This window comes from Pan troglodytes, chromosome 5 (assembly GCF_028858775.2).
Source record: "Pan troglodytes isolate AG18354 chromosome 5, NHGRI_mPanTro3-v2.0_pri, whole genome shotgun sequence".
Classification (NCBI taxonomy): domain Eukaryota; kingdom Metazoa; phylum Chordata; class Mammalia; order Primates; family Hominidae; genus Pan; species Pan troglodytes.
Genome location: NC_072403.2, coordinates 81,847,391 through 81,869,728, shown reverse-complemented (window position 1 = coordinate 81,869,728; position 22,338 = coordinate 81,847,391). Strand labels below are relative to the sequence as shown.

General features: G+C 39.4%; 1 protein-coding gene across 5 annotated transcripts in view; it reads right to left on the bottom strand.

The window, feature by feature from the left end:
- COL19A1 (collagen type XIX alpha 1 chain) overlaps positions 1-22,338 on the bottom strand; it is a 339,181-nt gene that overhangs the window by 299,170 nt on the left and 17,673 nt on the right. For all 5 annotated transcript variants that reach the window (XM_001135236.6, XM_063813156.1, XM_016955766.4 and 2 more), the window contains 2 exons: positions 7,675-7,749; positions 6,358-6,457 (listed from right to left, as the gene is read on the bottom strand). In XM_001135236.6, the coding sequence (XP_001135236.3) occupies positions 6,358-6,457; positions 7,675-7,749 (175 nt within the window). The remainder of the gene's footprint in view (positions 1-6,357; positions 6,458-7,674; positions 7,750-22,338) is intronic.

Below are 22,338 nucleotides of genomic sequence, written 5' to 3'. Positions count from 1 at the left end.
ATACTAAGGGGATCATATATGTCATTTATGTCACTGTGTCTAGCTATATTATTCAAGCTCATAAATCGTATTAAATTTAATCTGTGTTATTTTTTCACACGTAGCCTCATTTCCCCTCATTCTTAGACACTGCTTCAATTGCAAAAGCCACCAGCTTACAGAAATCATCCTAATTCAGAGAGGCTATAGATATGGAACACATATGCTCACTCCTCCCTCCCTCTTTTTTTTAATGGGTCATAGCACTTTAATCTCTAAACCCACTATGGCCCCAGAATCCTTCTCAACATAGCATTCCAGACAGCCAGTAGCTATCAAGAGCCTAAGGGATAAGGCTCTTTACCATACTTGAATTAAACAATGAATCAGAAAACTCACTTCCTTGGTACATTTGAAATCAATTTCTTCATCGGCCAGTCAAGCTGAGTGTGTTGCTCCTTCAGAACCAACAGCACGTAGAAATTCAACATTCATCTAAAATATTCAATACTAAGATATTTTATTTGAATTTTCTACTGAAGCAACTAATGGAAGCTAGATAGAGACTACATTATGCCAAGAAAATAAGGTACTCTATAGTATGTGTGTTTGTGTGTGTTTTTATCTGTTTTTACTCAGTATTTTACCAATTTCCCCTGATAACTGCCAAAACACAATTTTAAAATAATCAAAATATAATCTTCTTTGCTATAGCTCTCAATATGTATAAAAATAATGAATTATCTCTTTTAAATAACTAGGGATACTTGTAGATATAAGAAGCCAAGAGAATTTCCTCTAAACAAAGAACTCTAGAGAACTAGGTAGAATGACACCCAGAATCTTCTAAAGCCCCCAAATACTTACCATTTGCTAACCCATAAATACTGAAGAACGGACATGAATTTAAAGCCAACAAAACACATAAAGCCCCTCAAATATCCCCTGAGCCTGTGCCACCTCTAAGTGTACAATGATGTTGTAAGGAACACGGCTGTGCTTTGGTCAAGGATAGGCCGAGGTAAACATCCAGAGTGACTCAGTGAGTTTAGAGCACAGGCGTATAACTCCACTTGTTATCAAAACCATGTAGCCATAACATGGGAAGGCCATTCCTTGGCCCTACGCCACTATTGTCTGTGAAAGGTATAATTGCCCTGCTGACACTGTACAAGTGCACTTGCGCCCAGAGAAACAGAGAGTCAAAGCTGTCCATCTTTGCAGATGAACAGCGGGGAGCCAGGACACGGCTCAGCTCACTCATGCCCAGAGAGAGAAACAGTTAAGCTGCTGACCCTGAAGGGAGAGCTGTCCATGTAGCTGTGTGTGGGAGCCACCGGATGAAGCAGCCAAGACAGGGCGAACAGTTTGAGAGACCTAGTGTGTGTAAGCTGCTGTTGAGAGAGCTGCTGAATAAAACTACCTTTCACCTGCCTACAGCCCTCCAAGTGTTCTTTTAGCTCTCTGCTCACCCACCCACTCCCTTCAGATCTCAGCATGAGCTGGAACCTGACCCCAGCATAACATTTGGCATAGTCATGGACCTGACAATTGGCATAGTTGGCAGGATAAGGTGAGTGGGTCTTTGGCCCCTGAAGGCTCCCGGGTTGGCTCTGTGGCTGCAGCATGGGCTGTGGTACCTGGTGTCAGCAGTGCTGCTTGGATGGGCCCCAATGGAAATGTGGGAGGCAGTGGATAGGTGTCCTGTGAGTGTGGAGAAAGCACCGAGGCAGCTGGAAGCACGCAGCACCGAGAAGGAACGCACCTGCACCAGCAGAGTTGGATGGGCATTTCTGACTGCAGTGTGTGAAATACATGCTCAGTGCCACAGGTAAGGGACCTCCCAGCACAAGCCGTGTGCCTAGGGACCCAAGTGCACAGCTTGTAGCAGAACCGGGGGTGAGGGACCTTCAGGTGCAAGCAGGGCACTTGGAGGCCCAGATAAACAGCCTGGAACAAGAGTTAGCAACAGCTGTTAGTGTAACCTTGAGCCTGTCCTCCAGGCTGGACAGTGCCATTTGGTCTGATCCTGAGGAGGAGGGGGCTCCACCACTGCAGGCTCACCCTATGATCTGTCAAAAGGTACAACATGACCATCTGATGGGAACCCAGTAGAGAGCCCTGGAACCCCCCACAGTAGTGGAACACACCTCTTATAGTGCTTATACACCCACTGAGTTGTGAGAGTTAGGTAACAGTGTCAGCAGCACCCAGTGCCCCTCCCTGCCTGGCCACTCTGTCTTTGGGACAAGGGGGCTGGCAGCATTTCTTGCTCCACCTCCAAGATGGAAAAGCTGGCTTTTATCACAACTCACCCCTCCCTTCGTCAGTGGCTGTTATCTGTGCCGATGGTTGGCACAAGGGCATGGTGAACACACATTAATCGAGTGGCTAATGGCAGCAATATGGACTGTTTGGAATGATGCTGGAGAGATACTAGAAACTGTGAGTAAATGGCGATCATATACTCATTTTGTGCAAATACTCTGGAAGATGGGTATAGAGCAGACCATTTGATCTGAATACCTGGGGGCCAGATGATGAACGCTTTCCCTCCCACATGAGGGATCTTGTGCTGGGCTCAGTGCCCCCGAGTGATTTTGGCTCTCTAGCTGCTGTTCTCACCCCATATGTGGGGCACTGCCTACATGAAGTGACTACTGCTATGGCAGCCCTCAAGGAGGCAGAAGGCCATCAGTTTGCCTTGATGGGAGGTTGACAATGGACTTTCACAGTGTTGCTGCGGGGCTATATACATAGCCCCACCATGTGTCATGATCTTATTAATGATGTTATGTTAACATCTGATTCTCTTGGAGATTTAGAAGCGGCAATGCTCCCCTTGCCTAGGATTGGGATGATGCTGCTGAGACAGTCTTTCTGGTAGCCAAGCAGGCTAATTAGCAGGCTTAAGCCCTACAGGTAGTTGACAAGAGGTGCCCATTTAAGCTAGATGTGCATGTGACCACAGATAGTTTCAGTTAGGGCCTATGGCAGTGCACGGAGCACCTGAGAATATCAGTAGGCTTTTGGTCCCAGCTATGGAAGGGAGCTGAGCTCTGGTATTCCTTGATAGAAAAGCGGTTAGTAATAGCAGGATGGGTGCATTCATGGATAACAACCCCCCGGACTGGGAAGCAGTTAGTAAGTGCCTATGCTGCCCTTCAGGCTCATAAAAGCATGGCAGATTGGGATATAGTCATCATGCAGAGTGTACCCAACAGTGTGGTAGGTACACTCATGGGTAACAACCCCCTGGATAGGGAAGGTGCAGACATCCACTTTAGCGAAGTGGGGCCCCTACTTGCAGCAGTGAAGTATGCTGAGTACAAGTCCCTTAGCACAGATTTACAAGAGGTCTTGAAGCCTATAGGCCTAATGCAAGATAAGGCCATGGAGCCTGAGGCACCCCCACCACTCCTGATGGGGCATGGTATACAGATAGGTCTGGCCAGAGGACTGCTGCTGCCTTGATTGCTGCCACAGTCCAGCCTAACACTGACAACATATGGTTTAAAACCAGGTGTAGATAAAGTAGTTAATAAGTTGAACTCAAGGTAGTGTAGATAGTGATCACCAAAGAGCTGACACCTGTGGTAATCTGAACCGACGCTGGGCAGTTTATCAAGGCTAAACCTTGTGGTTCATTACCTGAAAGTTATAGAATTAGCTAGTTAGTCACTGACCCATGTAGGGCCAGGCCATGTGGCCAGATCTATGACAGGAAGGATGACCTTCTCCAGCCAGGTACGGGGATGAACAGTAATCTGTTATTGCCTGCCCCAACACCCCTAAAAGTAGGGGAACAATAACAAAAAAACCTGGTGTTGGCCATGGACCCTCCAATCCCCTCACCGTAGATGGTTGTCTATTGTGGCCCCCTGGCGTGAGAGTGCAGTATAATTTACAAGTTACTCCTTGGAAATTTAAAGTGTGGCCTCCACAATTAACTGTTGGTAGGGGAATGGCCAGGGAAGGGACCCTCCTCCAGGGAACATATATGCTGTCTGTGTGGCCTCTCATAAGCTTCCCTATAACTTTAGCACGGGTACAGGACCCAAAAGAACCATAGGCAACTGATAAGGTGTGATACTATTGCCCAGGGCAGAAGCTCTTGGTTACTGCGTTGTTATCCAGAGATAAAAGGTGACTTGTATTTTGCCTGAGACTCACGATTTACCCTTGTTAGTACCTGGGTTGTGGACCTGACAGATGTCTATCTGGAAGGCCCCTGCAAAAGTGGTCTTTGGGAGTTTTACATTAAGCAAGGCTCAAGGCATTGAATATGCCTAACAGGTATCAGACCAACATACTCATTAGGTCTCTCCTCTCACGAACCTCACCTGGGATATGCCAGAACAATAAAAGGAAGCTCAGGCACAGAAAGCATCCCCATTTTCCATATAAAATAGAATCTGCCTTTTCCCATGCTGACTCTGCAAAGCAGCTTATTTACAAATATATAAATAGCTGCAACTTTACTCCAGTCTCATTGAAAAATCAAAATGGCATCATGCAAGAGAAGCATCCTAGCATACTTGGCTCAAAAAGTGAAATGTAAGTGGAAATGAGCCAAGCTACTTGATACTCACTGGGCAGCTCAACCAGATACCCCCAGTTTCCTATACTGGAGGTACCAGGTTCTGCTCCACAGAACCAGAGAATTCACTTACATTGATTACCCATGGATTGGGCAGTGATTTAGAACCCAAAATTCAGAAAACAAATTCCAAGTCTTGCCTAATATTTATAATCACATAAATTCAAAAAGAAATAGCATTGTCTAAATGTGGCAGCAAGTTTTCCAATGTAGCTACGCAAAATTAGCTAAGTCTTCTCACATGTAGTCCAATGAATTTTAAAAGGTTTCACTCCTTTTGCCAAAATCCTTTTGCCATCTGGCCAGCATTACAGGGGTTTAAATCCGAAAGAAGATGAGGAGAGAAAATGCATCTTAATTTTTAAACAGAATGTATTGCCTTTCTTAAATTTATTAATTAAAGTTATCTACTCCTAGTTAAGAAACATCTAAATATATACATGTAAGAAATATTGCGCCTCTCATCTTTTCTCTATGGCTTATGCATACCTAAGCATGGAACTGCTGTACCCTGAGAATTTAATGCCTACTTATGAGACCACCCAAACAGCGGCAGCTGTAGCGCGGGTCCATACAGTTACACCTGCTGAAGTGTCCCACCTAACAATCACCCATTATATCCCCTGATTTGAAATTCCTTCCTTAATATTCTTGTTTCTTACCAAGTATTGAGCAGTTTACTTTTAAGGAGCCATTTCAGTCATTAAATGAAAATTACCAAAAGTATCACAAAATAGGTTTAAAAGAAACTTTTCTCAGGGAAAAAGTGTAGGTTATGAACCTCATTTACACAGAACGTCTGAGCAAGGGCAATGAGATGATTAATGCTATTTCCCTTTAAGAATTCAAATTTTGAGATTCTCCACAATCTTGTCTGTCTTAAATATTAGGCTACTGCCCAGGAAGGGAAAACATACATACATATTTTCACACAAAAACATCTGTGTTGCATATGAAGCTAAGTAGAATTTTGATGGGTTTTTATTGCGGTATATTCATACATGCAAATATTCATCTTGGACTCCAGGAATAATTATCCTGACCATATGTGCTACCTGCCTGCCTGATAACTCAGCTTTCTGAATTACTATGAAGTCATCCTTTAATTATTGCCAACTATATGGTAAATCATTGTTGCCCTGTATGGTTGCTGACCAATTGTCACTATTTGAATGGAAAGTGATTTTTTTTTTTTTGTAACTCTAAGTGTATCTGTAGAAAAAAGAAAGAAAAAGTAAGGGAAAACTTTGGTAAATCTATTTTAAAATTAAATGAGTATCAAGACCAAAAATAAAAGCACAAAACAGCTTTTTATTTACTATGTACTCTATACAATAGATAAGATGAACACCTAAGAGCTAAATTCTTTTATTTTAACTTAAGAAGCATAGAAAAGCTAAAAATTTATACAACAAATATCAGTCTTTTGGCTCTGAATCTATATAGTGCCTTATGTTTTAATGTTTACCTTGAAAAACCTAATATTGGTTATGTCTACTTTAAACATAAACAATATTTCTTCAGAAATGGATTTAATTACTATTCTCTAATGATCGTGCCTTTTTCTGTACATATAAATGATATTTACACTGTAGAGCCAAGATTAGATTGCAATGATTTTTATAAACAACAAATACATTAACAACACGTTTACCACTGCATTCCAGTGAGGATGATGCTATTGAGAAACTTTATTTTTAAAACAAATTATTTGAAATCTCTTTAGAAAATAATTTATGAGGTATTATTAAATATAAAGAAAATAATTTTTTACTTACATAGTGTCTCTAATAAGAAGTGCACTTCCCAATTTGAAACAGGTTTTATCACTTTCACAAAATGCACGTCTTAGAGAAAAGCTGTCTCCTAGATCAAAACCTGTAAAATGTAACAAATGATTCAATTTAATAAACTAATAGAAATGTTAATTTCTAAACAGAATTTTGTGTTGCCCTTATCTATTAATTGATTCACTTCAAACGAAATCTTGCTGCTTGGGATCAGCAAAATTTCTTGATTTTATTTTTCTCCTTTTAGGGTAAAAGAGAATGAAATTCACTTTGCATATAGAACGTGTAGCCATTTTTCTAGAAAAAAATCATGAATATATTTCAAAAAAACTCAATTTCAATTTCCTTTGACCTAGGAATTATCTTAAGTAAAAATTAGAGTAACTCATTGCAGCAGCTCTGATGTCTAAAGTAAGAAAATTAGATCAAAAATAGTACAGCCATTCAGTTTAAATCTAAGCAGCCTTTTACAAAATTATGCTTTAAAGAAATGTGTATTGATGACAGGAAATGCATACACATGAAATGTAATATAAGAATTATAACTGTGTGTGTGTCACACACTCATTAGCATTTATGTGGGAGAGAGAGAAGAGAAGGAGGAGGAAAAGAAGGAGAAAGAAAGATAAGAAAGATTACCAAAAGGAAAGATAACAAGGATTACCAAAATGGTAATCTTGTCTTTATCTGGGTGGTGACATCTTCCTTCTCACAAATTTTTTTTTCTTCTTCCAAAATTTCTACAATGGACACTTTTATAATTTTAAATAAGTTTTTTTTTCTCCAAGAGGTTGAGGTATTGTTGATCACAGATTAAACATATAGAACCCTGCTCTCGGAATTTTTTCTACATCATCTACCTTAAATTTTTATGGGTCAGGCATGGCGGCTCACGCCTGCAATCCCAGCACTGTGGGAGGCCAAGGCAGATGGATCACTTGAGGCCAGGAGTTCGAGACCAGCCTGGCTAACATGGTAAAACCCCATCTCTACCAAAAATACAAAAATTAGCCATGTGCCTGTAGTCCCAGCTACTTGGGAGGCTGAGGCAGGAGAATTGCTTGTACTCAGGAGGTGGAGGTTGCAGCAAGCTGAGATCACACCACTGCACTCCAGCCTGAGTGACAGAGTGAGACTCTGTCTCAAAAAAAAAAAAAAAAATTTAAAAAGAATTCTTAAAATTTTCACGTTAATGCTATGATCTTAAATTGCAGTATCAAAGATTCACCTATAATGTATTCCATATCTAGCATTTGGTGATAACTTTACATAAAATATTACTTTGCAAAGGATTATATTGCCTACCTGAAACTTCAAGTTTGTTTATGTTGTCATATGTCAGCTGATGTCCCTCTATTCTCAGGATAGGGCATGACTCTTCTGTTTAAAAAGAAAAAAAGTATAGAAGATTTGCATTATGTTTTCTATCAAATTCTTCAAATGAATTTTAATTACACAGTACAATCAGAAACTTAAGATAAAATGGAAATAAATTAAACCATTTATTAAATTTCTGTAAAATGAGGATAAGAACATTAACCACCTCAGTGTTTTTGTGAGGGTTACATGTGGTTACTTATGTAGAGTGCTAAGAACACTGCTTGGTTCACAGTGAATACTTGTTAGTGTTAGCCATTATTATTATAACTATTATTTGAACACTTTATGTATCCTTGACATTTGGAAATAAGCTAGTTTTAACATCATTAAACTTTCGTATTCAAAGTACAATAGTAAAACAAGTGAACTACTACTATATTTTATCACAACTTTAATTCAAGTTTTGGTGTTGGCTGATATGAAACTTTAAAAACTAAAGGGAACATATATGGAAGTTACTAAAATAAAATTTAAAAAGCAAAGATCTCTACCATACAAAAGTGGCCTATAATTTAAAAAAAAGAAATAAAATCATTGAGAAAGTGTACTTATGTGCTACAGCACTTAGTGATATTCAAAGAAATAAAAGATAGTCTCAACTCAGTGAATGTACACGTTTAATACTACCACTACACACTAATACAGTAATGGATATGCACACACCAATTTTTCAACATCTTAGGACATGTTTAAATTGAATCAGGCTAATTCAGTTAATTCAGACAAAATTACAGCCAATTTTTGAATTGTGCCAAGATAATTGTACAACTGGACAGTTAAGACCATTAGTTTAACATTTTAAACTAAGTTGATTAAATATTTTGGTATCATGCAATCACAACTTTAATTCTCTATGTCTAAAATTGATGTTTGGGTTTAATAACTAAGAAGTTTTTAATATAGAGAGGAGATAAACTACTTAAAACCAAATTGAAATTGCCGATTCACCAGTTCCCTCTTCATGTAACAAATATATCACAGACCTCAGGCATGGTGAGAGGGTATCATCTTAATATATTTAACCAGAAAATAAATCAGATTCTAAATAATGCTACCCCTTAATCAAATTTAAAAATAAGAAGCAAATATACTGCAAAAAACATTTTGAACACAATTTGTAAAGTAAGTGAAATTATAGCACTGAGTACTTTTAGATATTACTTAGCTAATATGGAAAATTGCTATCTCAGAGCTCTTAATACAATTGCAGGCTCTAAATAATAGTAAAATTATTAGAGATTTTGTAAACATTACCAATTAATGATTCGGATTAATAGTCACTTTTATAAAACCCAAGCACCTCATTCAAGATCTGAACACTAAAATCTATAAAACATGCCTGAGAGAAATTAAAGACCTAAATAACTGAAGGGATAAACAAAATGCTTAGAATGCAAGACTTAAAATTGTTAAGATGTTAGTTCTTGGTTTTATCTCTAGATTCAGAGCAATGCCAATTAAAATCCCAACAGTATGAGGGGTGTGTGTGTGTGTGTGTGTGTGTGTGTGTAAAACTGACAAGCTGATTCTCAAATTTACATGAAACTACAGAAAACAAGCTAAAATAGTAAAAGGCAAAATTAAAGAAGAATAAGCTAGAGAACTTTAAACTATCAGATATAAATTTTTTTATACTGTGGGGTTGGTACATATACAGAAAAACACAAACATAACCCAAAACGTATGGTCTCCTTATTTACCACAGAAAGGCCACTTGATTCAGTGGGAAATGGATGGTCATTTTACTAAACGGTGCTGGGTCAACAGAATATCCACACAGAAAAACACTGAATGTTGAACCTTATTTCACACCATGCACAAAAACTAACTAAAGATAATCATAGAAATAAATATGAAAGGTAAAACAGTAAAGCATCCACAAGACAACAAAGTCTTCATGAACTTGGGATAGCAAAGATGTCTTGAAAAGAACACAGAAACCATTAATCACAAAAGAAAAGATTGCTAAGTTGAATTTCATTAAAATTAACATCTTTACTCAAAAGGCAACACTAAAAGAGTAAAAAGTCAAGCCATAAATTAGGAGAAGTTACCTCCAGTCCAAATATGCAATAAAGTATCATTTCTAGAATATACAATGAACTCTCAGAAATCAATAACAAAAAAAGCTTGAAAATCTTATTCTAAAAATGTGCAAAAAGATTTAAACACTTCAAAAAAGAGAATATCCAAATGTTCAACCCACATATGAGAAGGTGCTCAACATCATTAGTTATCACGGAAATGTAAAGTGAAACCACAGTGAGATATCACTAAATGGCTAAAATTAAAGCACTGAAGATGCCAAGTGTTGATGAGGATATGGAGCAACAAAAACTATTCTACATTGCTTGTAGGAGTGGAAATTAGTACACTTCAGAAAACTGTTTGGCAGTATTTACTAAAGCTAAATATATATGAACTGTATGACTTGAAAATTCAATGAAGCAAGAGAAAGGAGTGCCAAAAAATGGGTGTAATGGCCCTTTTAGGCAAGAATATTCATGGCAGCCAAGCGTTGATGAGGATGTGGAGCAACAAAACCTCTTCTACATTGCTTATGAGAATGGAAATTAGTACACTTTAGAAAACTGTTTGGCAGTATTTACTAAAGCTAAATATATATGAACTGTATGACTTGAAAATTCAATGAACCAAGAGAAAGGAGTACCAAAAAATGAGTGTAGATGGCCCTTTTAGACAAGAATATTAATGGCAGCGTTACACATAATAGTCTAAAACCAGAAACAACCAAAATGTTTATCAACAAGAAGGAGCAAGATAATTAAATTGTGGCATATACAATGAAAAACTGTATAGCAATAAAAAAGAATGAACTATTGATACATGCAACAACTAGATAAATCTCACAGATATAATATTAAATAGAAAAATGTCATTCACCCAAAAAATATTAACGAGACAGCCAAGTGGGAGGGGGTTCCTGGAGAAACTCCAACCAGCTCGCCCACTGAGGTGGAGCCTTGGGAAGCTCGCACTCTTTGCAGTGGGGAGGAGCCTGGCCCTTCCTCTTCCTGTGTGGAACCTGAGATTTGAACAGTCTGGCGGGAAGTGCTCTAGCAGGGACTCTGGCCTAGACAGAGTCCCTGTTTCCGCCTTTCCTTCCTTTTCACCCAATAAAACCCTGTCTTACTCACCATTCAAATTGTCTGCAAGCCTGAATTTTCATGGCTGTGGGACAAAGAACACCATCTTTAGCTGCACTAAGGAAAAGTCCTGCGACATTTTTGGTGTTCAGTGTGGGAGCTCAAGAAGTGGTGAGTGAAATGAGAACACAAAACCTCTCACTGTGGCTTTCTAAGCCTTTTCATCCTTGGACTTCTGAGCTTATGGGAAACCACACCACCACCCCCTGTCGCTCCTTGGGGTCGGGAGACTTTTCATGGCCTTTTTTTTCCTTTTTCAGGACAGACTGGTGAGCAGCAGCTCCATGCCGATCCCCACACCCTGCGCAGCGCTAGGACGCATGGCTCAAAAGTCCCCCACAGCCAGCTGACTGGTTCCCAGCCACAGACTGCTGCCACAGCCTTCCTCTTCCCTGGCTAACGGGTTTAACTCTTTTGGACAGTAATTAAGCTTAATCTTTTCTCCCTGGTGGAGGAATCAGTTGCATAAGAATAAGAGGTTCTTCCTCAAGCATTAAAAAATGTTTTTTCTTTCCTCCTCTCCACTCCATCAGCAGTTAAGCCTTAAAGATATTTTCCCCCTTTGCTAGGCCAGATCCCCCAACAATCACTGTTTATTTTTTCTGTAAAGCTTAATTGTGAAACAGGATTTGTGGGGCTAGTCTTGGGCTGTGGCCAATCTGGTGTGCTTTGCATGTCTGTGTGGTTTGTGCTGCAAGCCTCATCTTGTTTTACATCCTGGGGGCATGGCCTGTAACTGCTTGGCAAGGCTTTGTTTAGCAATCCTGCCTTAGGGAATAAGTTTCTTTCTGGTTTGATATCTGCATGTTTTCCCAGGCCTGTCCTTTAAAGGGTCCCACCCAGCGACTGGGTTTTCTTCTGCATGTCTGTGTACTGTGTTTAATGCCTGTCAAAAGAGCTCTAATTAATTTGGCCTAAAGAAAGACAAGTGCTTAGATCAAATATTTTTTAAAGGGAATATAAAATCTGTAGTACCTTTTAGTTCACATGACTTTAATCTTTGAGAAATTAAAAAAGCCTTAGAGATTATTGGTAAACTGCAGATCAGATGCAAGGTTTGCTAAGTGTTTTAAGGTTACAAACTGCTTTTTGGGTTTTGAGAACTATTTGACTTGCTGGCTTCACAACTATTAAGGCCTGGGGACATATGGAATAACCAGGCCCTTAATGAAGAAAGCAAACCTTGGCTGCAGTTAGCGCACAAAGCAACTTACCAAGTTTTATCTTAAAGTTAAAGATGCTAGGAATTACTATTATAACACATAATTGAAACTACTGTCGATGAAAAGAGTCAAATTCCATAAAATATTTTCAGAGATTTATTCTGAGCCAAATATGAGTGACCGTGGCCTGTGACACAGCCCTCAGGAGGTCTTGAGAACATGTGCCCAAGGTGGTAGGGGTACAGCTTGGTTTTATATATTTTTAGAGAGGCATGAGACATCAATCAAATACATTTAAGAAATACATTGGTTTGGTTCAGAAAGGTGGGACAACTTAAAGTGGGGGGCGGGGGCGGTGCTTCCAGACTATAGGTAAATTTAAACATTTTCTGGTTGACAATTGGTTGAGTTTATCTGAAGACCTGGGATCAATGGAAAGGAATGTTCAGGCTAAGATAAAGGATTGTGGAGACCAAGTTTTATTGTGCAGAGGAATCTCTCAGATTGCAGAGTTGTAAAATGTTTATCAGACCTAAAAGGGTACCTGGCTGTTAGTTGATTATCTCTTGGATCTGGAAACAAAGGAAAGAAAACAAAGGAGAAAGAATTTTCTATAGAATGTGGACTTTTCCCACAAGAGATTTTGCAGGGCAATTTCAAGGTATGGCAAGGAAATATACTTTGGAGTAAAACATTGTAATTTTCTTCCTTGTTATGCCACAGTCAGATTGGAAAGTAAGTCACAATATACAGGGTTAAGTAAAACCCATCTGATGAGAATTTATGGTTTGTAGGGCATGACTCCCCAGACTCCTTAGAAAGGAATCTGGGCAAGATAAAAATCAGAGCTTAGTCCTTAGTTGCTATTTTAAGTTACTGTAAACCATTAGGGAGATAGCCAAACTTTTTTGTCAATTGTGTTTCTAACTGTAATTACCCTGGACATTTTGCTATTCACAGACAATTGTTGTCTTGTTTTAATCCTTTTCAAAAGATGGTTTCTAATAAGCTATGGAACTGTAACAGGTGCTCTGAAATATAGGTTTATGATAGCTTTGGAAATTGTAACCTTTGGAATAAAGGAAAATAGTACAGGACTCATGAAAAGCTGAAACATTCACGAATATCAAGCAAAACAAGAGTTAACTAAATGGACTGAACTCAGAAAGCTGAAGCAACTTTTTTGACTTTTGGTTGGAATATTGCTGATCCTTGTTTGGGTTTTCATAGTCGAGGAAATTTATTTTGAACCTTTTACGGCCTTTAATAATTGAGTAAGGTATACTCCTATGAACAAAATTTGTAGCACGTTTGTTTCTCTCTGCCTGGTTCCTATAGAATTTGGAAACTCTCAGTGAGTATCCTCAACTTATGGTAATATAGCCGTTTGCATCAGTGGAATAAGAATCCATTTTTCTTTTGTGGCATGACACAATTGGAGAAAGTGGTTGTTTTACCAAGGCTTTGACTGGAAGGGTATGCTTCCCTTTAAGGAGTCAATCTCAACTTGCAGGGATGATAGAAGCCCAGTTGCCTCATACCCTTGTCTACACAGTTCCTGTACAGGGTTCCTGACCTGTGGTCAGTAAAGAATGTCACTTTCTAACAGATCTAGGAACTCCAAGTTTATTATGGGACCTTAAGAGGAGAGGATCACTCAACTTACAGGTATTTGAGGATAAACCCATGGCTGGGCTCAGCTTTAAAAGGTCTTATCTGAGATTCCTTGGGGAACAGAGTTCCATCAAAGCCAATCCAAAAAACCTATGTAAAAATAATTATACTTGCTGTATTTTTGCAAATAATCAGGCCAAGTATAAAAGTAAAGTCTATTTTGCAAACCACTCAGTCCTATGATGATTTGTTTTTTAACAAAAATGAGGACCGGAGAGAGAGAAATCATGTTTCAAAACGTATCATATATTTGTCATTAAATTCTAAACTCGCTAGTTGTTTTTAAGTTTTCGCTTACATTTTAGGCTAACCCTGCTTGTTCCTGTGAACCAACCAGCAGTCTCCAGCTGCAGCTCAGAAAGAACAAAAGGGATGGGTAATGTAGAAATCTGGATCAATATTCTAGTTCTGAGCAATTATCCTGCAAATCCTGCCAGGCAATTGGGATAAATAGGATACCCACCACTCGGAGGTTTCCTTTTTGGGAAAGTAAGACCAAGAAAGCTAACCAAAGCCAAGTACCATGCACCCAAATCTTAGCAAGCATAACTATAGCTACCAGTTATCTGGGTGTCTCACAAGACATCCTTTCCCCTCCCTTGTTGGAGGAGGACTCAGTTCCACAGTTTTAACTTAGCATTCAGCTTATGATAAGGAGTCCATGCAACTCCCTCAAGACAAATTTTCATCCCAGACTCAATTCTAAGCTTCTGGTCAAAGCCCTAGGATAGAAAAATGGATCTGAGGGATCCAGAGGCAGACAATAATGGAAGTTAAAAGGTACAGTGCAGGTGAGCATGTGTGGCTGATTCCTGCTGATTAAGCCAACCCCAAGCTTCCTGTTTCATGGATGAAGGCCACATTAATATCCATGGCATAAATGAGGTGTAGGGAACTCCAAAGCTACTGACAGTTTGGAGGATAGAGGCATAGGTGAGAGTGGATAATTCCTATTCTCTAGGTCCTCCCTGTTTTATGGGTGAAAGTCACTTTGGCACTCATGGCGGCAGCTGCCAAGGTCGCTGTGACTTGGGGATGCAAGGATGGAAGAGGGAAAGAGGACATTCTTCCCTCTGTCCCTCATGTACCCCACGTATCTGCTAGGAAGAGAAGAAAACCAGGCATGCCTGCTCCCCTCATTCTAGATGGGTAGCCATTCATCTTTAGTCTGTACCCCTTTCAAATGCATCCTGAATCCCTGGGACTCCTTTAAAAGGTGCCCTCTTATTTTCCTTTCTTCTCATCTGTCCTCTCTTCACTGATAGGTAATTGTGTCTCTGTACTATGGGAATGTCCCCTCAGATGCATCCTTCAAACTAGGAAGAGTTAATTTCCCAAACCTTAAAACTAGTTGGTTTAGGATTGGGCTCAGGGAAAAGGAACCCAGAAGCCCAACATGCTAGCAAAAGGGTAAAGTTGTTTTTTTTTTTTTTTGCTAGCTGGGTGTTTGGCCTCCCTCTCCCTGTGCAAACTGGTAAAAGGCCTTGGAATTTTTGAGCTGTCCTTATCCCTCCCCTTGTTTCATGTTGATATGTGTTTTCTAACAAATGGGTTTGTCTGTTCTTGCCTTCAGGCCATCAAACTCCAAATGGTCATGCAACTGGAGCCTCTGACAATGGCACCTTCTGCTAGGAACCCTTAGATGGGCCTCTGAAGGAGCTCCGACTTCCGTTTCCCCAAAACAGCAACCCCTGTCAGCAGGAAGAAGTTGAGATCAGTCTTCATCCTTATCCTTAATGTGACGGCAATTAGATGTACTTTTTTAGAGGGAGGAATGAGACAGCCAGGTGGGAGGGGGTCCTTGGAGAAACTCCAACCAGCCTGCCCAGTGAGGTTGGAGGGCAGCCTTCCCTGACCACTCTGTGTAATAAATAACCTCTTCTCCCTCACATATATAAAATTACCAAACATAGCTAATAAAATACAGGATTCCCAGTTAAATGTGAATGTCAGATAAATAAAAATATTTTTAGTACAAGTATGTCCCACGCAATATTTGGAACATACTTATACTAAAAAATTATTTATTGTTTAAACTTCAAATTTAACTGGGCATCCTGTATTTTACCTGGTAAACTTAGTCATACTGCCACACTCTGTGATGCCAGATATGATGGTAGCTTGGACTAGAGATGACACTGAAAATGGAAAACATCTTCAATTTCATGGGAAGGAATTGAGAGATACAAGAACCAACAGGAGATGATAAGGGATTGAATGTAGGGAGGAGGGAGATTAGTTGACTGAAATAAATCCCACTAGAAAAATAAAAGACAACTTGGCAAGGCGTAAGTTAATCTGTAGTGGGAAAGAGGAGAAATTAGAAGTGTTAAATCTGACATGCCATTAAGAAATTGAAACAATGGAGTTATCAAATAGACAGTTAGGAATGGAATTCAAAAGAGAGGTGAGGGCTGTGAAGTACATTTGGGAGTGACTGACATATAAATCCTATGTAAAACTGTGTCCGGAGTTGGTTCCTTCCAGTGGGTTCTTGGTCTCGCTGACTTCAAGAATGAAGCTGCAGACCTTCGCAGTGAGTGTTACAGCTCTTAAAGATGGTGTGTCTGGAGTTTGTTCCTTCCGATGTGTCCAGGGTTTCTTCCTTCTGGTGGGTTTGTGGTCTCGTTGACTTCAAGAATGAAGCCGTGGACCTTCGCGGCAAGTGTTACAGCTCTTAAAGGTGGTGCGGACCCAAAGAGTCAGCAGCAGCGAGATTTACTGTGAAGAGTGAAAGAACAAAGCTTCCACAGTGTGGAAGGGGACCCCACTAGGTTGCCACTGCTGGATGGGGTGGCCAGCTTTTATTCCCTTATTTTTCCCCACCCACATCCTGCTGATTGGTCCATTTTACAGAGTGCTGATTGGTCCATTTTACAGAGTGCTGATTGGTGTGTTTACAATCCTTTAGACACAGAGCGCTGATTGGTGCGTTTTTACAGATAGCTGATTGGTGCATTTACAATCCTTTAGCTAGACACAGAGCACTGATTGGTGCATTTACAGTCCTTTAGCTAGACACAGCGCTGATTGGTGCATTTTTACAGAGTGCTGATTGGTGCGTTTACAATCCTTTAGCTAGACATAGAGCGCAGATTAGTGCATTTTTACAGAGTGCTGATTGGTGCATTTATCATCCTTTAGCTAGACAGAAAAGTTCTCCAAGTCCCCACTTGACCCAGGAAGTCCAGTTGGCTTCACCTCTCAAAACCACGGGAGAGATGAGATCACATAGTGAGTGAGATAAAAAGAGAACAGGAGCAAGTGGTGTCTCCTGAGAAATTGTAACTTATCACTTGTCCATTTTTCCTGCTTTGGTTTTCCTATTTCTTCATATCTTCAGAATTATCATACATGAAATTATCATTATTGCATGTAAAGTCACGATTAAAATCTGTCTAGTCTGATACAAGTTCCATTTAGCAGTCTTCTCCAACATACGTTAAGAAAAATAATTTTCTTTACAAATAGTGACAAAGCTCATGGCAGTTCTTTCCTCAAGGTTAGAGTTGGGGAAGATAAAGAGCAACAATATACCATAGATACAGAACTGGTTTGTTTTCCTTTCATAAACGAATCAAAACAAGAGCCTTTAGGCATTTTGCATTTTTTAAAAAAGGCTTCTTAAAAAAATAAAGGCTCTTTGTTTCCTTGTTACTAGTTCCCCTCAGCCCCCCTGAACACATCCTACTTTGCCAATACATCTGACAAAGGAATATCAAGTATATCAGGTTGGGAAAAAGAACACTAGTTAACAAAAAAAGGTAAAGTAACACTGGACAAGAATAAAACAAAAATAATACGGAAGTGTGAATAAACAAGAAAAAATGGGAACACTGCTTTTTTTTTTTTTTTTTTTTTGAGCTAGAGTCTCACTCTGTCGACCAGGATGGAGTGCAGTGGCGCTATCTCAGTTTACTGCAACTCAAGCAATTCCCCTGACTCAGCCTCCTGAGTAGCTGGGATTACAGGCACAAGCCACCACGCCCGGCTAATTTTTTTGTAATTTTAGTATAGATGGGTTTCACCATGTTGGCCAGACTGGTCTCCAACTCCTGACCCTCAGGCAATCTGCCCATCTCAGCCTCCCAAAGTGATGGGATTACAGGTGCTCTCTCTTTTTTTTTCCTTTCTTCTCCTCTGTCCTCTCTTCACTGATAGGTAATTGTGTCTTTGTACTAGGGGACAGTCCCCTTAAATGCATCCTTCAAACTAGAAAGAGTTAATTTCCCAAACCTTAAACTAGTTGGCTTAGGATTGGACTCAGGGGAAGGGAACCCAGAAGCCCAACATGCTGGCAAAAGAGTAAAGTTTTTTTTTGCTAGTTGGGTGTTTGGCCTCCATCTCCCTGTGCAAACTGGTAAAAGGCCTTGGAATTTTTGAGCTGCCTTATCCCTCCCCTTGTTTCATTTTGATACGTGTTTTCTAATAACCGGCTTTGTCTGTTCTTGCCTTCAGGCCATCAAACTCTAAACGGTAATGCAACTGGAACCTCTGACAATGGCCCTTTCTGCTGGGAAACCTTAGATAGGCCTCTGAGGGAGCTCCGCCTGCCATTTCCCCAAAACAGCACACCCTGTCAGCAGGAAGAAGTTAAGATTGGTCTTCATCCTTATCCTTAATCTAACAGCAATTAGATGTACTTCTTTAGAGGGAGGAATGAGACAGCCAGGTGAGAGGGGGTCCTTGGAGAAATTCCAACCAGGCTGCCCACTGAGATGGAGCCTTGGGAACTTCACACCCTTTTTAGCGGGAGGAGCCTGGCCCATCCTCTTTCCTGTGTGGAACCTGGGATTCAATCAGCCTGTTGGGAAGTGCTCTAGCAGGGACTCTGGCCTAGTGAGAGTTCCTGTTTCCCCCTTTCCTTCCTTTTCACCCAATAAAACCCTGTCTTACTCACTATTCAAGTTGTCTGTGAGGCTGAATTTTCATGGCCATGGGACAAGGAACTCATCTTTAGCTGAACTAAGGAAAAGTCCTGCAACATTAATACATACTGTGTAATTCCATTTATATGAAATTCTAGAGATTATACAACTAATCTGTGTCAGTGTAGTGGCTACCTTGGTGAAATGTTAACTAGGAGCAGGTACACAGGAGGCTTCTGGGTTTTGAGAATGTGTATTTAGGTCTGAGTAGTAGTTACACAGGGGTATAAATATATCCGTAGAAATTCACTGCACTGTGCACTAAGATTTGTCAACTTTGGTGTGTGTAATATCTCAACAAAAGGAGGAAAATAGCATCTCTGTGAGAAAATAATTTAAGCTAAAAATGACTCTTGAAAAACCAAAAAAACTCCATTCTTATTATATTTTTATAATGACTACGAGTGACTATGTAACCATAATAAATAAGATTAAATTACTCACAATGTATGTAGGGAAGCCCCAGTAGGTGATTAGCAAAACAAGTCTCAAGATAGTAGAAAGGGGCTTTGCATTACGACACTTTGGTTGGCTTATTGCCAAGTTGGAAACAGTATATATCTTATTTAAATTCTTTTGAGGACTTAGCAAATATATGATGATTTCAAAGTAATAAACCTATCATTTGAAATGAATGGAATTCAACATTTCTAGCAACATTTATGAAAGTCTTTCTACACTAAAAGCCTTTATAAAAATCAAATGCCATTTCATATCTTTAGCATACGTGCTTTGTGGTGAAAAGCTGAAAAAAAATAAAACTAAATGTTAATTATTTAGGTGTAAGATTTAAGGCACAATAATCTGAATACATGAATATTATGGATTCATTACACAAAAATGGCAAGGCAGTGGAAATAGCTATCACAAGGTGGATATGTTCATTTCTTTAAGTATTAAAATACATACTTTAATATAAAGTAAAGAGCACTTTTGAGTAAATGTGCATGTATTTTGAAGAACTACAGAAAAGACTCAAATATACAAATATTATGTCAAGTAGACAGAGGCAAAGCACCGTGTCATTTCAAAGGCTCTCTGGACTATAGCAAAAGTAATGACTAAAATTTCACCACACACACAAAAAAATGCACTGCTTTTTCCATTCATCCATCCATGAGCATTTAGGTTGTTTCCATGTCTTAGCTATTGTGAATAATGTTGCAATGAATATGGGGGTGCAGATATATCTTCACAAGGTAGGGATTTCATCTTTTTTGGATGTAGACCCAAAAGAGGGGTTGCTGGATCATATGGTGGTTCTATTTCTAATTTCTTCAGAACCGCCATACTGTTTTCCATAATGGCTATACCAATCCACATTCCCACCAACAGTGTGCTAGAGTTCTCTTTTCTCCATATCCTTGCCACGTTTGTGTTATCTCTTGTCTTTTTGATAATAGCTATCCTTATAGGTACAAGGTAATGTCTCATGGTGGTTTAATTTGCATTTCCTTTATGATTAGTAATGTTGAGCACTTTTTCATATACCTGTTGGACATTTTTATCTCTTTTTTGTAGAAATATGCATTTTGATCCTTTGTCCATTTTTAAATCAGATTATTTGTTTTACTGATATTGAGTTTTAAAAATACTTTATAAATTTTGTATATTAACCATGAGATAAGTAGTTTGCAATTATTTTTTCCCAGCCCATAGGTTGTCTTTTCATTTTGTTGATTGCTTCCTTCACTGTGTATAAGTGTTTTAGTTTGACTTAGTCCCATTTATTTACTTCCACTTTTGTAGCCTGAGATTTTTCATGTGATATCCAAAAATGATTGCCAAGGTCAATGTTGGGGAACTATTCCCCCATGATCGCTTCTGGGAGTTTTACGGTTTTTGTGATTACATTTAGACATTTTATCCAATGGAATATTATTCAGCCTTAAAAAAAGAAAATCCTTCCATTTGCCACAGCATAGATAGACCTTAAGGACAGGATGCTAAGTGAAATAAGCCAGACACAGGAAAAAAAAATATTGTGTGATCTCACATGTGGAATATTTTTTAAAAGAGCTTAAATACACAGAGATAGAGAATAAAAGAACATTTATCACTGGTGTGAGGTGGGGAGGAAATGGAGAAATGCACTTCAAAGGGTACAAAATAGCAGATATGTAGGATAAATGTATCTAGAGATAGAATGTGCAACATAAGGACTAACAAAATACAATAAAATTGTATTGCATTTGAGATTTTCATTAAATAAGATTTAGCCACTCATTACAAAAATAAGTAACTACGTGAGGTGATAGGTGTGTTATTCTGTTCACTACAGTAGTCATTTAATTATATCCATCCCATAATATGCTATAGACCTCAAATATACACAATAAAATTTATTTTTTAAATGTTTATAATTTTTTTAAAAGATGCACTGCTTAGAGAACCTTAACAGATCTTTTTCAAAAGCAAATGCAAATGTTTTTAACAAATTCATACTAAGATGTTAATAACTATCAGCCCCACTTTCCTCCTGATTTGGCTTGAAGGACCTGGGCAACTTACAGAGGTGGTGGGGGGTACTGAAAAGAGCCAAAGGGGCCCAGCGCGGTGGCTCACGCCTATAATCCCGGCACTTTGGGAGGCCAAGGTGGGTGGATCATTTGAGGTCAGGAGTTCGAGACCAGCCTGACCAACATGGTGAAACCCCATCTCTACTGAAAATACAAAAAATTAGCCAGGTGTGGTGGCACATGCCTATAGTCCCATCCACTTGGGAGGCTGAGGCAGGAGAATCGCTTGAACCTGGGAGGCAGAGGTGGAGGTTGCAGTGAGCCAAGATCACGCCACTGCACTCCAGCTTGGGCAACAGAGCGAGACTCAGTCTGGAAAAAAAAAAAAGAGAAAAGAGCCAAAGGAAGGCAGCTAGATCATATTTGGGTATATCATTATTTTATCTAGATTACCTACAAAGAAAATACATACTTTAAAAAAGATGTTTACCCCTTCTCCTTCCAAAAATTAGAATCCTGAGAACCTAAGAACGTAGTCATCCAAGAGGAGTTAAGATCACAAAGCCAGCCACTCAATGGTAGAGTGGAAAGAAAACACAAGTGTCCTATAACCAACTTTTCCCCCTCTGTATTGAACATTGCTTCTTAAATACATATTTTAAACAAAATAATAGCATACCTAAGAAATTATCTTCATTCTTTAGTAGAAGTGCATTATGCTCCCACCCTCAGTTTTAAACATGTGCTTAAACACACACACACAGAAAATCACTTTTCCCCTTAATCTCTGTTTTATCCTACTGGTTTGACCTCCTATTGTATTGCTAGGCATTCTAATCTTAAGATAACATCACATCTTTTGTTAAACATTTTTCCTCTCATTGGTCTGATACTTTTTTTTTTTTTTTTGAGACAAAGTCTTGCTCTGTCGCCCAGGCTGGAGTGCAATGGCGTGATCTTGGTTCACTGCAACCTCTGCCTCCTGGGTTCAAGTGATTCTCCTGCCTCAGCCTCCCAAGTAGCTGGGATTATAGGCGCCTGCCACCATGCACAGCTAATTTTTATATTTTTAGTAGACACAGGATTTCACCATGCTGGCCAGGCTGGTCTTGAACTCCTGACCTCAGGCAATCTGCCTGCCTCAGCCTCCCAAAGTGCTGGGATTACAGGTGTGAGCCACCGAGCCCGGCCAGGTCTG